The sequence below is a fragment of the Cetorhinus maximus genome, chromosome 20 (assembly GCF_964194155.1).
Source record: "Cetorhinus maximus chromosome 20, sCetMax3.hap1.1, whole genome shotgun sequence".
Classification (NCBI taxonomy): Eukaryota; Metazoa; Chordata; class Chondrichthyes; order Lamniformes; family Cetorhinidae; genus Cetorhinus; species Cetorhinus maximus.
Window position 1 is genome coordinate 23,839,929 of NC_135898.1, and position 14,161 is coordinate 23,854,089.

General features: G+C 45.9%; 1 protein-coding gene across 1 annotated transcript in view; it reads left to right on the forward strand.

The window, feature by feature from the left end:
* Window positions 1-14,161, forward strand: part of LOC144694758 (paired box protein Pax-8-like) — a 97,451-nt gene that overhangs the window by 12,999 nt on the left and 70,291 nt on the right. The window contains exons 3-4 of the mRNA XM_078565332.1: window positions 11,708-11,873; window positions 13,630-13,827. Of these exons, the coding sequence (XP_078421458.1) occupies window positions 11,708-11,873; window positions 13,630-13,827 (364 nt within the window). The remainder of the gene's footprint in view (window positions 1-11,707; window positions 11,874-13,629; window positions 13,828-14,161) is intronic.

The following is a 14,161-nucleotide window of genomic DNA, read 5'->3' on the forward strand; positions in this document are numbered from 1 at the left end:
ACTTAAAGACAATCGCCCAGGAATTTTTAGGTTATTTTTGTGGAGCCTAAGAGTAGCAGAAATGCTCCTATTGGGCCCACAAAATAGATATGAGCCCACCCAGCCCTTTCAAGAACCCCTCCGGGAACACTTCTTCATGCAGAGGGCAATGGCCGAGAATCAGAGGGCAGAGATTTAAGGTGAATGGCAAAAGATTCAAAGGCGACATGGGGAAAAACATTTTTACCTGCGACTGGTTGGGATCTGGAGTGCACTGTCTGAGAGTGTGGTAGTGGCAAATTCAATTGTGGCTTTCAAAAGAAAATTAAACAATTACCTGAAACAAAAGAAAAATACAGGGCTATGGGGAGAAGGCTGGGGCATGGGGCTCGATGAATTGCTCTTGCAGAGACCCAGCATGGACACCAAAGGTCAAATGGCCTCCTTCTGTGCTGTAGCCATCCTGTGATTCTCTATGTTTCAAGTATATAGCTTGATGCAACAAGACCACAATGTGCTGTATGACAAAGCTGTTTTTTCAAAGGTTATAGAGCTAGCAACAAGTTAAATGCATCGAAGTCAGTGGTTTCTCCTCCATTACTCCATGTCTACCATTGACTAGATGGGAACACTGTCCAAATACCCAGTCCTAATGCTGAAATCAAAAGTCTCCTACTCTTAACTCATTCTCCTCATCTTCCTGCCATCTGAGAAGCTGAAGTTCGGTGTTAATCTATTTGCTGATGTACTTTATTTTTCTTTTATTCTTTCATGGGATGTGGGTATCGCTGGCAAGGCCAGTTGTCTGCTCAGCTATTGCAGAGGGCAGTAAAGAGTCAACTACATTGCTATGGGTCTGGACTCACAAATCAGCCAGACCAGTTAAGGATATCAGATTTTCTTCCCTATAGAACATTAGTGAACCAGATGGGTTTTTACAACTATCAATAATGGCTACTACAGTCATCATTACTCAGACTAGCTTTAGATTCATTAATTGAATTTAAATTCTACAAGCTGCCATGATGGGATCTGAACCCATGCACCCAGAGCATTAGCCTGCATCTCTAGATTACTAGGCCAGTGAAAGTACCACTACACCACCATCTTCACTCCTCCTTCCTCCTGTTTCTTCCAACCTTGCTGGTGCCCAGTCCGATGGGTGTCAATCCTTTACCTCAATTTCTCAACTAAAAATAACTTGTTTGGGTACCAACAAAGTGAATCAGAACTGTGGGAGCCAATCACTACTTCATGTTTGGCCAGGAACCATTAGCAAGCTGCAACATAAGCAGGAATTTGACCTATAACCAGAAGCAGGCGGAGTACCGCATCTGGAGCTCCATGTGACCGGTCTCCAGACCCACGGAAGCCAGTGACCAGATCTCCTCGTTGGGTTTTTTTTCTCTGCAGTGAAGCACATAATGTTATGAGAGTAATTTTTTGGTACAATGACGTGTGACACTTTAAACACTCAAGATATTCATGAGTGCACTTACTATATCAACAGCCTTTCAGATCGGTGACTTCAGTCACTTAAAACCTACCAAGTCCAGAGAAAGTGGCTTGCCGTGAAAGTTTTTCTTGTAAGTAATACCACTAATGAACTGATCACTTCATTTTGGCTGACAATTACATTTTAGAAATGCTTGCAAGTCAGCCAACAGTTTCCTACCCCTTTCAAATGCTACAGGAAAGGCTCGGTGTCATATCCGTGTCTTTTTTTCCCTCCTCCCCCAGTCATCCATCATTCCCTATTCTTCAGCTATGTACAGTGCTTGTAGTTTTGACAATGTATGAATATATATGAAGATTTGTGGAGAAAAAGTCAACTGCCTAAGGAGTTTGCTCCAACACTGCTCAAGCATTTCTTTTCTGGTGTGAGAGGGTGGGGCTTGACTGAAAAAGGGATTGAGATTTTTTTTAATGCAGATATACATCCTGAAGGAAATCACTTAGGGAGGGGGTTAGAGAGAAAATATGGGGAAAGCAGCTTTCAGGATAATGTAGTGTGAGGTGTGTGGATGTTGAATTACTATTTCTGCCAAATGACTTTCAGAGATTCCAGATGACCCTCAAATCTTTTATTTTGTATTCCGAAGGTTACAGAACATTTTGTGCAATTGGGAAGATTCGCTGGGGCACTGGGATTGTGTGAGGATTCTCTGGGTTTATTGGTACAGTTTTGCACAGGCTGGGTTCAGTGCCCATGCTGGTCAAGGCCTTTTGCTTATGCCCTCTTCTTAAACAGAAGAAGGAGAGCTCCTCGTGTAGGCTGACAATAAAGTGTCCTTTCCCCTTCTCACTTTTCTGTTCAGTGGTACAACACACATGGATAAACCAAATGAGATGCGAGTCAAAAATGCCTGAAGCAATAAAGTCAGTAAATAACATCCAATAATATTGGTATTGAGCATAAACAGCCTGGAGAATCAGTTGACTCTTTTATAAACAAATTATACAGATTGGCTTAAAGCTGTCATGACAGTGATCTTAAGTCAGAATTCATGAGGGACAGAATTGTTGTTAGAATGGCTGACGATGCCCTTTCTGACATACTACAGGCCAAGGAAGATCTGACTATAGAAAAGGCCATCCAAACAGTCAGACAGTCTGAAATGCGCCAACAGCACCTATCTATTTTACAGGGCGAAAGTGAGCCATGGTACAGGACAGCCCCAACTGTTCAGTGAGTGAAATAACAGAGGGGCAGAGAGACTCCAGGCGAATGACGTCAATACCCAGATAGACCACAAGAGGGTGGGAGACTATGTCAGCGCTGTGGAGTCAAACGATCTCACAGGCGAGAAATGTCCAGCAATCTCAGTGCAGTGTTTCAATTGCGACTGCCTGGGACACTTCAGAAAGCTATGCAAAGCTAAGACACCCAGGCGGGCAGAGGACCTCAAGACAATCATGAGATTGAGATACTGCACCAGGAAGAGACCCAGCTGTGTTTCTTGTTGCAGTCAAGGATCCTGAGTTCTCTTTTTGGAGCGCGGACATCTCAGTAAATGGTCACCTCAGCAACTTACAATTGGACACGGGAGCCGATGTCACTGCCCTCTTGGATAAGGAACCGTGGCTGAGAGACCTCTGGCTATGAACGATGAACACGCCACTCTACGGGCCTGGAGAAATCCAACTTCCGCTCATAGGCATGATCCTAGAACTGCTAAGGCATGGTGACAAGCAGATATTCAAAGTCATGTACGTCATCCTTTCTCTCTTGAGTGGAGATGCCTGTGTTGCCCTTGACATTCTTAAAATGGCAGAAGAAGTCAAGACAACTCTGTCATCAACTACATGGAAGTGCAAGTTCCCGAGAGACCCACTAGTCAAGAGACTCTCAGCTGGGACTTCAGCTCTGAATTGTCTCCACTCTTCGCAGAGCTGGTTTTCCAATTTCTTTGCAGGCAGCAGAATCTCATCCTTGGTAAGACCAGCCAAATCTTCAGATAATCACCACTGCACCTTGAGTGGAAGATGCACAGGAAAAGGACCAGCAGCAGAAAAATGGGCCCCAGCCCCAGGCTCTAATAGTTGCTGTAATCTACCTGTAAACACCACAGCGCAGGCACTGCAACCTCCGGCCAAAGTGCAAAGCTGCAGGATAATGCTGGAGCAGGGAGCTAACAACCACACCTCAATGAGGCACAGAGACACACAGGGGAACACAGTGTCATGATAAAAGCCAAACTGCAAGGTGAGCCCACTGATGAGGAGCATCCAAACAACAGGGAGAGACACCTTCAACTCCCACAAAGATCACAGTGGATCACATGGAAAAAGAAAAACTGGGTCTGTACCACGAATGAACAGAGTGAACGCTCTCTCCGGTAAGAAAGGGACAAGCCAGCGGTCCCTGTGCAGAGCAGGTGGGGAGTTGACAAAGAGAAGTTCAACTCCAAAGAGCGGAAACAGTGTATCAAAAGTAGGCACCAAGTGCCGGAAACAGGCTACAACCCAAACTCCAAATCAACAAATGTTGTCCAAATCAACAGAGCCGATCGCTCCTCTGAATGTGACAGAATGAGACCTGGAAGCGTTGCCAAGCCTCCAGACTGTCTGAATTTATAAAGTCAGAGACTTGACGGGGTGGGGGGCGCGGTGGTGAAGGGGCAGCATGATTGCAATGTAAATACATTGGGTAAAGATTTGAGGGGGGAGATGTAGTATAAGAGTATCTGGCATAGCAAGGGTTAATGTAGGCCTGGGGAAACAGTACCACCCACAGTGTGATGTATAGAGACACGTGGTCTGAGATGAGGGTCAGTTGTGGACTGCATAGAGACCAAATAGAAGCAAGCAGGGAGTTAGCTCATATCCTGGGCTATACCCTGTATATATGCACATAGTTATATGTTATCAATAAGCACTTAATATTCAACCATACAAGATCAGAACCTCTGCATGAGACCTATTGAACATACAACACAATTCAGAACGCCTGCACACTGAAACGAGAAAACAAATACTTTACAACTAGATTTTCAAAAAACTACCTTTTATTTATATTCCACATGGTGAGCAGTATTAATGCAAGGGAACACTTTGATTTCAGGTGCCCAGTCTCACCATCAAGCATTCCCACAGCAGGTACATCATGGGTTAGAGAGAGTAAAGCTCCCTCTACTATTATCCAAAATTGTGCCTCAGCTCCAATCTCAGGAGAATGCTCCTCACTATCTGAGATATTTTTCTATTTTCCACATGAGGTTACCAATTAGTGTTAGAGTGACGCAATTTTACATTACGACAGTAACTCTGAACAGCACTTGGTCTATACAGATAATGTTGTGAATGCTGATGCTGAGAACCACATTCTGCTTTCCTCGATCCTATTTCCACTAAACTGCTGACCAATGTTGACTCCTGTATTAGCTGACAATGGAACATTCCTCTCTCTTTAGAACTGTCTCTCTCTCCTTCAAATCAACTGCCAGCATCCCTCTCCTCAAAACTGTGATCCTTCCATCCTTGCAAACTGCTGTCCCATTTCCAATTTCTCTTTCTCCAAAGCCTTTCAATGTTGATGCCTCCCAAATCTATGCCCGTCTTTCCCGGACCTCCATGTTTGAATCCCCCCAATCAGGTTTCTTCCCCTGTCACAGTACTGAAACAACTCTTATCAAAGTCACAAGTGACATCCTATATACCCTAACTCCAAGTCCTGGCCACCCATCACCCCCTGTGCTCGCTGGCCTACACTGGCTCCCAGTTGAGCAATACGTCAAATTAAAATTCTCACCCATGTTTTCAAATTCCTCCATGGCCTCGCCCCTCCCTTTCCCTGTAATCTCCTCCAACCCTAGGATGCTCTGAGATCTTTTCGCTCCTCTTGAGCATCCCTCATTTTTAATTACTTCACTATTGATGGCTGTGCGTTCAGTTGCCTAGGGCCTTGAGGCCCTAAGCTCTGGATTTCCTCCCGTAAACCTCGCTGTCTCTCTTTACCGTCCTTTAAGATGTTACTTAAAACCTACATCTTTAACCAAAGCTTTTGGTCATCTGTCCTAATATCTCTGTATAAAGCTCGGTGCCAAGTTTTGTTTGATAATGCTCCTGTGAAGTGCCTTGGGATGTTTAGCTACATCAAAAGAGCTACAAAAATGCAAGCTGTTGTTGGATGTGAATAATAGCTATCAGGGTATGTATGGAATTGCATGAAAGTACCTATTAGGAAAAACTCGGTTTCCATCCACACTGGAGATTTGTAGCCTCAATAAAATGCTCTGTAACTCTTTAAACACTTATATAGACTTTAGGATTTGCTGAGAATGATTAATTCATTTTGATTCACGGAAACTATGTAGAAAAGAGTTAATTTTTAACTGTGTGCTGCTAATGGGGAACTTGTGCACAGGGTGCACACTGGAAAATTAGCCCTACCGACTGCCCACGTTTGCTGAGTTCTAGTGCACATAGCTTTTAGAGATCAGAAGGGTAAACCATTGATATTTTTAATAAAATATTAAGTGAAAGATATTATTATGTACAATGCTGAAATATGGAATCAGGATGTGGAGCTTAAGCAGAGAATAATGGATGCTTGGGACTGAGCTACTTAGCAATAATCTATCGACATCACAAATCATTGCCCAACAATGTGATTGGGGGTGAATTTTATGGCGTATTTGCAGGTTGGGGGCGGTGGGGGGCATGTAAATTAAAATGGGTGGTTAGCCCACCACCTTCCTGCCTACTCCTGAGCTGTGCCTCATATTACAGTGGGCAGGTGCAGAGTCAGCCAGCCCACCTGCCCTTTGGCCCTATTGAGGCCCTCAACTGGCTAATTATTGACCACTTAAGGACCACCTCGTTCCACCTCCACCACAATAATACATGTAGCTGGGGAAGGTGGAAGGAGCTCAAAGGAAGTCAGCCCACTACTTTTGCAACTCGGACGAAAGGTAGGAATGAAGGGGGTGCCTCCTGTGGAGTCTCCTGTGCCCATTGGGGCAGCTCCCCAACATGGTGCCCCCAATTCGTGCCTCTCCCCCTGACCAATCAGATTGGCCGGCAGCTGTCAAGAGCGGGACTTCCTTCCCTTGAAGGGCAAAAGTCCGACTCTCATCCTGTTAAAGTGCCACCAGTGTATTATTGCTGCAGGGCTGCCCTTTTCAAAGTCAAAGAGCTGAGACCAACTTCTCTACCGGGGAAAGCGAGCAATATGTCCCTCCCCGTAAACTTCGTCCCCAGATTAAAAACTACAGCTCCCTGCCTGCCACTATATTTTCCTAATCTTTGGTGTTTTTAGTAATTGATGGGGATTGATGATTATTTGCCAGTTTCCTCCTCTCCTCCACTAGCCACTGACTATTGGTAGGCTGCAGTCCCATAGGCCTTTCCAGTATCTTATCCAAGTGGTCATTCTGACCACATGAGCCTATGCTGTCAGTAATGGCAAGCTTTTCAAGGAGGGAGTATCACAGTTGAACCTAATCCCAACTTCACCTGATGCCTACACACGAACAATTTACAACAGGGTTGGCTAGATGGAGATTGGCTAGATAGAGGTAATGTGAAGACCGAATATTGAAGATTGTTCACTACGATCCAAGGATACACCAACGCCCACTGGCCACATTCGCTAACTAACATTGACCACTTACACAAGGCCCTTCAAAACTTCCAGCATTGTGGAACCAACCCCCCGCCCCCTCAGCAAGTAGTTCAGCAACTTTTCAGGAGTGGATAAAAATTAGAAGGGTGAGAAGAGTCTCAGAATTGCACAGAGGTGATTAAATCTGTTTAGGTAAACTAATAAAAAGTGGGATGAGTGAGGTTTGATCAGGCTAAGAGTGCATCCATAATTATATCACCTTCAGCATATTGTGATGCTTTCATTTCACATTGCTTTCCTTTCGAAACTAATCTCCGATCGTTTAATGTTCAGCTCTACACTGGACAACCAATTTACCTTGTGACCTCATCATTAATTTTCCAAATCTATAGCTTTGTTCAATAAAAGCTACAGCTTTGTTCCAAAGCTACACTTTCCACATCAGCAACCTTATGATTACACCTATTTTTCTGGTGTGTGTCCATGCTTTATTGTCATTTTCCTGCCCCACCTCTCAGATTCTAATGCTTTCAGCTCCTCAGTAAAGTGGTCAGCGTAACACCAGTTTACTCCTGTAACAGGCATTGGACTGAGCAAATAGCTAATTTTATGAGGAAATTGCATAAGTGTCTTTGTTACTGACATATTCAGACTGCAAATCACAGTGACGATAACACAAATGTGTTGGTAATGGTCTGTCCATCGTCATACTGTGTGGGCAAGGTGGCTGCCTAAAGTTGCAACTTCCTTCTCTCTACTTTTGTTCTCAAAACAGCCGATGCCTGATGTTCAGTGGCAAAGACGTGAAGGAGGGTTTGAATAGCTAGGCTCTCCAACCTAGTCTGGCTTGTAGTTGCTGAAGCCAAAATCAGAGGCTAGGCAGCTCAGTGGTTGGAGCTGTTAAAGACTGGATCTGCCACTAGAAGATCAAATCATAGGCCTAGCCAGCTCCTCAAAATCTTCTCAGTCAGTTGAGACGGACACTTGCTTGTTGTGCTAATGAATGGAACTCCTTTATGCAGGGTGATCAAGGTTCCAAGAGGAAGCCAAAAAAGGGATATAGATAAGGTTAAGTGAACAGGAAAAAATTTGGCAGAGGGAGTAAATCTGGGAAGAATAGAAAGGTAGAATATTATTTAAACGGGGATCAACTGCAGAATGTTGCAGTACAGAGGGATGTGGGCGTCCTTGTACATGAATCGCGAAACGTTAGGCCAGAAATTTCCGACCCTGTTGGGGGTATAGGGGGACAATATGGCAAAAAGGCAAAAAATTGCCAACGCAAAACCAATTTGAGATTGCTCGCTCCACCCATCAATGGTGGGTCAGATTTCCCACTGCCGCACGTCAGGAATATCATTTTAATACATTTGCATCTAATTATAATCCCTGCTCGCTGGAATCATCCTCCCACCTTAAATTTACTGCCCACGTCAGCGTGATTTCAGAGCGGGGTGTTTCAGAGCGGGGTGCTTCAGAGCGGGGTGCTTCAGAGCGGGGTGATTCAGAGCGGGGTGTTTCAGAGCGGGGTGCTCCAGAGCGGGGTGCTTCAGAGCGGGGTGCTTCAGAGCGGGGTGCTTCAGAGCTGGGTGATTCAGAGCGGGGTGCTTCAGAGCGGGGTGATTCAGAGCGGGGTGCTTCAGAGCGGGGTGTTTCAGAGCGGGGTGTTTCAGAGCGGGGTGATTCAGAGCGGGGTGTTTCAGAGCGGGGTGATTCAGAGCGGGGTGTTTCAGAGCGGGGTGATTCAGAGCGGGGTGTTTCAGAGCGGGGTGCTTCAGAGCGGGGTGTTTCAGAGCGGGGTGATTCAGAGTGGGGTGTTTCAGAGCGGGGTGTTTCATGACTGCCTTTAAGAGGTGTGTGCCTGGCGACCTGAACTTCAAAGGGAGCTCAGAGGCATGTGCACACCACCTTGTGCAGCGCTCGCAAGCATCACCCGTGGGACATCAAGGGAGACATGAAGGCATGAAGACAGGCGGAGAGAGGGTAAGCAGGGCACCTGCCAGGCCAGATGAGAAGGGTGCCTGGCATGTGTGGGTGGTGAGTGGTGCCATGGATGGGATGAGTCACGAGCTGCAGGGCAGATGAAGGTACATGTGAGAGAGTGAATGGCGATGTCCCTTGAACTGGCAGTGAATGAGATCCCTATGGACGTGTGATGGGTTTGGGAGTGTGTGAGTTGAAAGTGATGAGAAGAGTGACTTACCCTGGTGGAAGGGAGGAGATCATTCATCCTCTTTTAGCATTGGGTGGCTGTCCTCTTTTGCAGAGCATTGGCACTGACCACCACTGCCACCACCTCCCACGCTGGATTTGTCACCTTGCTTGCTTGTCTTCACCCATATGGAGGTAGAGTACTTCACGGCGGGCCTGCACTGCTCCCAGCAGGCACCCAAGGGAGCCGTTGATAAATTTGGGAGCAGCTTGTCTCCTCCCTTTGGTAGCCATGATTTTGCAGAAGCTTCTGGTTCCTTAAAGGGTGCTAGCTCTGTGCAGGGGGGCCCTTTAAATATGGAGCACAGGTTACTGAAGGCCTGAGGTGACGTTGGGACAGGCGAATCAGAGGCTGCCCCACCAGTGATCCCGATCCGGCATGTTTCCAGGAATGCATTATTAATGAAGCGGGACGTGTCGGGAATGGGACCATTTAAAAAAATTCATTTAAAGGATGTGGGCGTCGCTGGCTGGGCCAGCATTAATTGATCATCCCTAATTGCCCCTTGAGAAGGTGGTGGTGAGCTGCCTTCCTGAACTGCTACAGTCCCTGTGGTGTGGGTACACCCACAGTGCTGTTAGGGAGGGAGTTCCAGGATTTTGACCCAGCGACACTGAAGGAACAGCGATAGAAGAGCAGCGAAGTCAGGATGGTGGGTGGCTTGGAGGGGAACTTCCAGCTGGTGGTGTTCCCAAGTGTCTGCTGCCCTTGTCCTTCTGGATGGTAGCAGTCGTGGGTTTGGAAGGTACTGCCTAAGGAGCCTTGATACAGTGCAAAAACCCATCATTGTTGCTGCTGGGTTAAAATGTCCTTTTTCCCTCTGGCTACCACACTTTGTGCAAATCTGGAACGATTGCACCTTGTACAGCAAGTGATTAGGAAGGCAAATGGAATGTTGGCCTTTATTGCAAAGGGGATGCAGTATAAGTTGGGGAAGCCTTGCTAAAACTGTACAGGGCATCGGTGAGATCACACCTGTGGCGGAATTTTACACCGGGGTGGTGGGGGAGGGATTTTACGGTCCCACCAAAGTCAATGGACTTTAGGGCAACTCATCTCATTTTACAGCCCTGCCCCCACCACGACAGGGCTGTAAAATTCCACTGCACCCAGCCCCCTCCGGAGTACAGCATACAGTTTTGGTCATCTTAGTTAATATGTACTCATATTGGGGACATTTCAGAGAAGTTTCATTAGCGGTTGATTCTTGGGATGAAGGATTGTCTTATGAGGAAAGTTTGAGCAGGCTGGGCCGATACTCATTAGGAACTTAGGAAATAGGAGCAGGAGTAGGCCATTCAGCCCATCGAGCCTGCTCTGCCATTCAAACAGATCATGGTGGATCATCTACTATCTGCTATCTCCATAATCCCTTGATACCATTAGTCTCCAGAAATCTATAGATTTCTGTTTCAAACATGCTCAATGGATGAGCTTCCACAGCCCTCTGAGATAGAGAATTCCAAAAATACACCACCCTCTGAGTGAAGAAATTCCTCCTCATCACAGTCTTAAATGGCCTGCCCCTTATTCTGAGATTGTGTTCCCTGGTTCTAGACTCAACAGCCAGTGAAAACATCCTATCCACATCTACTCTGTCACGCCTGTAAGAATTTTGTAAGTTTCAATGAGATCACCTCTCATTTTTCGAAACTTTAGTGATTACCGGCCCAGCTTCCTCAATCTCTCCTCATAAAACAATCCCAGGGATTAGTCTGGTGAATCTCCATTGCAACCCCTCAATGGCAAATTCACTTGGCTGTTTAGAAGAATGACAGGTGATCTTATTGAAACATAAAAAATTCTGAGCAGGCTCAACAGTGTAGTTGTGCAGAGGATGTTTATCCTTGTGGGGAAATCTAGAACTAGGGGGCACAATTTCAAAATAAGGTGTCGCCCGTTTAAGACAAAGATGAGGAGGAATATCTTAGTGTTGTTAATCTTTGGAATTCACTGTCCCACAGAGCAGAGGAGGCTGGGTCATTGATTATATTCAATGTTGAGTTTGACAGATTTTTGATTGACAAGGGGGTCGAGGGTTATTGAGGGGTTGACAGGAAGGGGGGGTTGAGGTTACAGTCAGATCAGCCATGAGCTTAGTGAATGTCAGAGCAGGCTCAAGGGGCCAAATGGCCTACTCCTGCTTCTACTTCCGATGTTCCCCTTTCAGGCCAGAGAAACGTTTAGCAGTCGGCAAACTGCAAAGGTGGGGAAGCAAATGGGAGAGTAATGGATATGCTGTACTAAAGGAAGATTTGTTCAGGGCTGGGTCTGAAAGGTGAAAGGAAAACAAGATCAACAATTTTCATGTAATGTAGAAAATAATCATGGTAATGCTTCACATCATGTAATTTAACAAAGGAAAAATACTGTACCCGCAAAGATTGTGAAAAATAACTTCAGGCAGCCAACTAAATCAGGTCTAAATGGACTGTGCTCTTTTCTTTCAGGACACGGTGGAATAAATCAACTGGGAGGCATGTTTGTGAATGGAAGGCCGCTACCTGATGTGGTAAGGCAGCGGATTGTGGATCTCGCACATCAGGGAGTGCGGCCCTGTGACATTTCCCGACAGCTCAGGGTCAGCCATGGGTGTGTCAGTAAAATCCTGGGCAGGTAAGAGTCAGCATTCCTCTAGAAATTAACCTCCAGTGAAATTAATATTCTTTAGTTGATGAATGATGGAGAAGGACAAGTCCCAAAGTATTGGCCACCAAAACCTGGATATAACACCATATTCAACAGTAAAGAAGCATATTGGGTGTGAATCCCAGTCTGTGCCAAGCCAGTCTGATCTCAAGTGGGGTTAGCAGTAGGAATGCTACAACTGGCCCCACTACTCTTGGGGTAGGGAAGGATAAAAGCCAGCCAGAGTTTCCCTTCCAGAAAGCTAGCCAGTAGCCTACTAAACCCGATGGCCAGGATTACTGGATTGATGAGTGTTGACAATGGGCTTGGTTGTGCTGATTCCATCGTCAAATTTGCTGCCTAGAGTCACTGTTTCATGAATAATTGACACTTAGGTGTGAAGTGACTGGAGGAGTGCCTGCTGAGTATTTCCAGCATTTTTAAAATTCACTCACAGGACATGGGCTTCGCTGGCTAGGCCAGCATTTATTGCCCATCCCTAATTGCCCTTGAGAAGGCGATGGTGAGCTGCCTTCTTGAACTGCTGCAGTCCATGTGGTTTAAGTACACCCACAGTGCTGTTAGGGAGGGAGCTCCAGGATTTTGACCCAGCGACAGTGAAGGAACAGCGATATATTTCCAAGTCAGGATAGTGAGTGACTTGGAGGGGAACTTCCAGGTGGTGGTGTTCTCACGTATCTGCTGCCCTTGTCCTTCTAGATGGTAGAGGTCGCTGGTTTGGAAGGTGTTGTCGAAGGAGGCTTGGTGAATTCCTGCAGTGCATCTTGTAGATGGTACACACTGCTGCCACTGTGCATCGGTGGTGGAGGGAGTGAATGTTTATGGATGTGGTGCCAATCAAACGGGCTGCTTTGTCTGCCTGCTCTTGTAGCCACAGTGGCTAGTACAGTTCAGTTTCTGGTCAATGGTAACCCCAGGATGTTGGTAGTGGGGGATTCAGTGGTGGTAATGCATTGAACGCCAAGAGGCGATGGTTAGATTCTCTCTTGTTGGAGATGGTCATTGCCTGGCACTTGTGTGGTGTGAATGTTACTTGTCACTTGTCAGCCCAAGCCTGGATATTGTCCAGGTCTTGCTGCATTTGGACATGGACTGTTTATATTTTAGATTTTCAGCATCTGCAGTATGTTTCTCTCCTATTATAGGCTCCATGTTGAGCATTTGTAAGTATGATTAGTTTCAATTTAAAATGAAAAAATATTTATCACTCAATGCAAAGTATAATTTTTCTGTTATCAAAGCCCATTTTTGTGGTTAGAAATAGCACATTATTGCAGATGAGTTGATTGGTGCTAATTTATTGGAAGCTTTTGTCAGTTTAAAGCGTGAAACCAAGAGCCATGTACCAGTAAGATTTGTCACTGTTAGTTCAAGATATTCTCATTTGTACATGGGATTGTTGTTTGTGGTGCTTGTGAAGTTCAAGTCTTTTGGGTGCTGCTGCCCAGATATTGCATAGGGCCAGGTTCAAAGAAGCGGAGCTGGTTGCATAACATGAATGACTAAGTTGTGTATAATTGTCTGGCAAAGCCATGGTTGTAAGGTGTATCGTACTGAAACCAGAGCTTTCGATGGACTTTATAATTAGAGAAGTTTTGCTAAACCTATATAAAACAGTTCAGCTCCACTGTGACTAAGGTTCCCAATTCTGGGCACCTGAAGGCTGTGAGGGGGAGATCCAGCCATATGCTGTTTTACCCTTTGACTCTGAAATGTGTCACAGGTACTACGAAACAGGCAGCATTATGCCAGGAGTCATTGGGGGCTCTAAGCCCAAGGTTGCTACACCGACAGTGGTGGAGAAGATCGCGGAATACAAGCGACAGAATCCTACAATGTTCGCATGGGAGATCCGTGACCGGCTGCTTGCAGAGGGAGTCTGCAATAATGACACAGTGCCTAGTGTCAGCTCCATTAACAGGTAAGAGTTGTAGGTTGCTACATCCGAGGGAAAATCTATTTTTCTGTCTGTGAAATTCGTGCTTAGAAAGATGAAGGTGGTCGGAGCTGAGGAATGGAACACTTTCCACTTGAGGCTGTCAAACACACCCAGGTCAGACACAGCAGGGATTAGACACTGAGGTAAAGCTCTCTCCACACTTTCCCACCAAATACTCCCAGGTCAGTTAGAGACAGAATAAAGCTGCCTCTACACTGCAAAACCTGATCACAATCCAATGGCACCCTGCTGAAAAATGTGTCTGGACTGAGTTGGGCTTGGTTGTGAATTGGCTGCTAATTCTCACTGCTGAGAC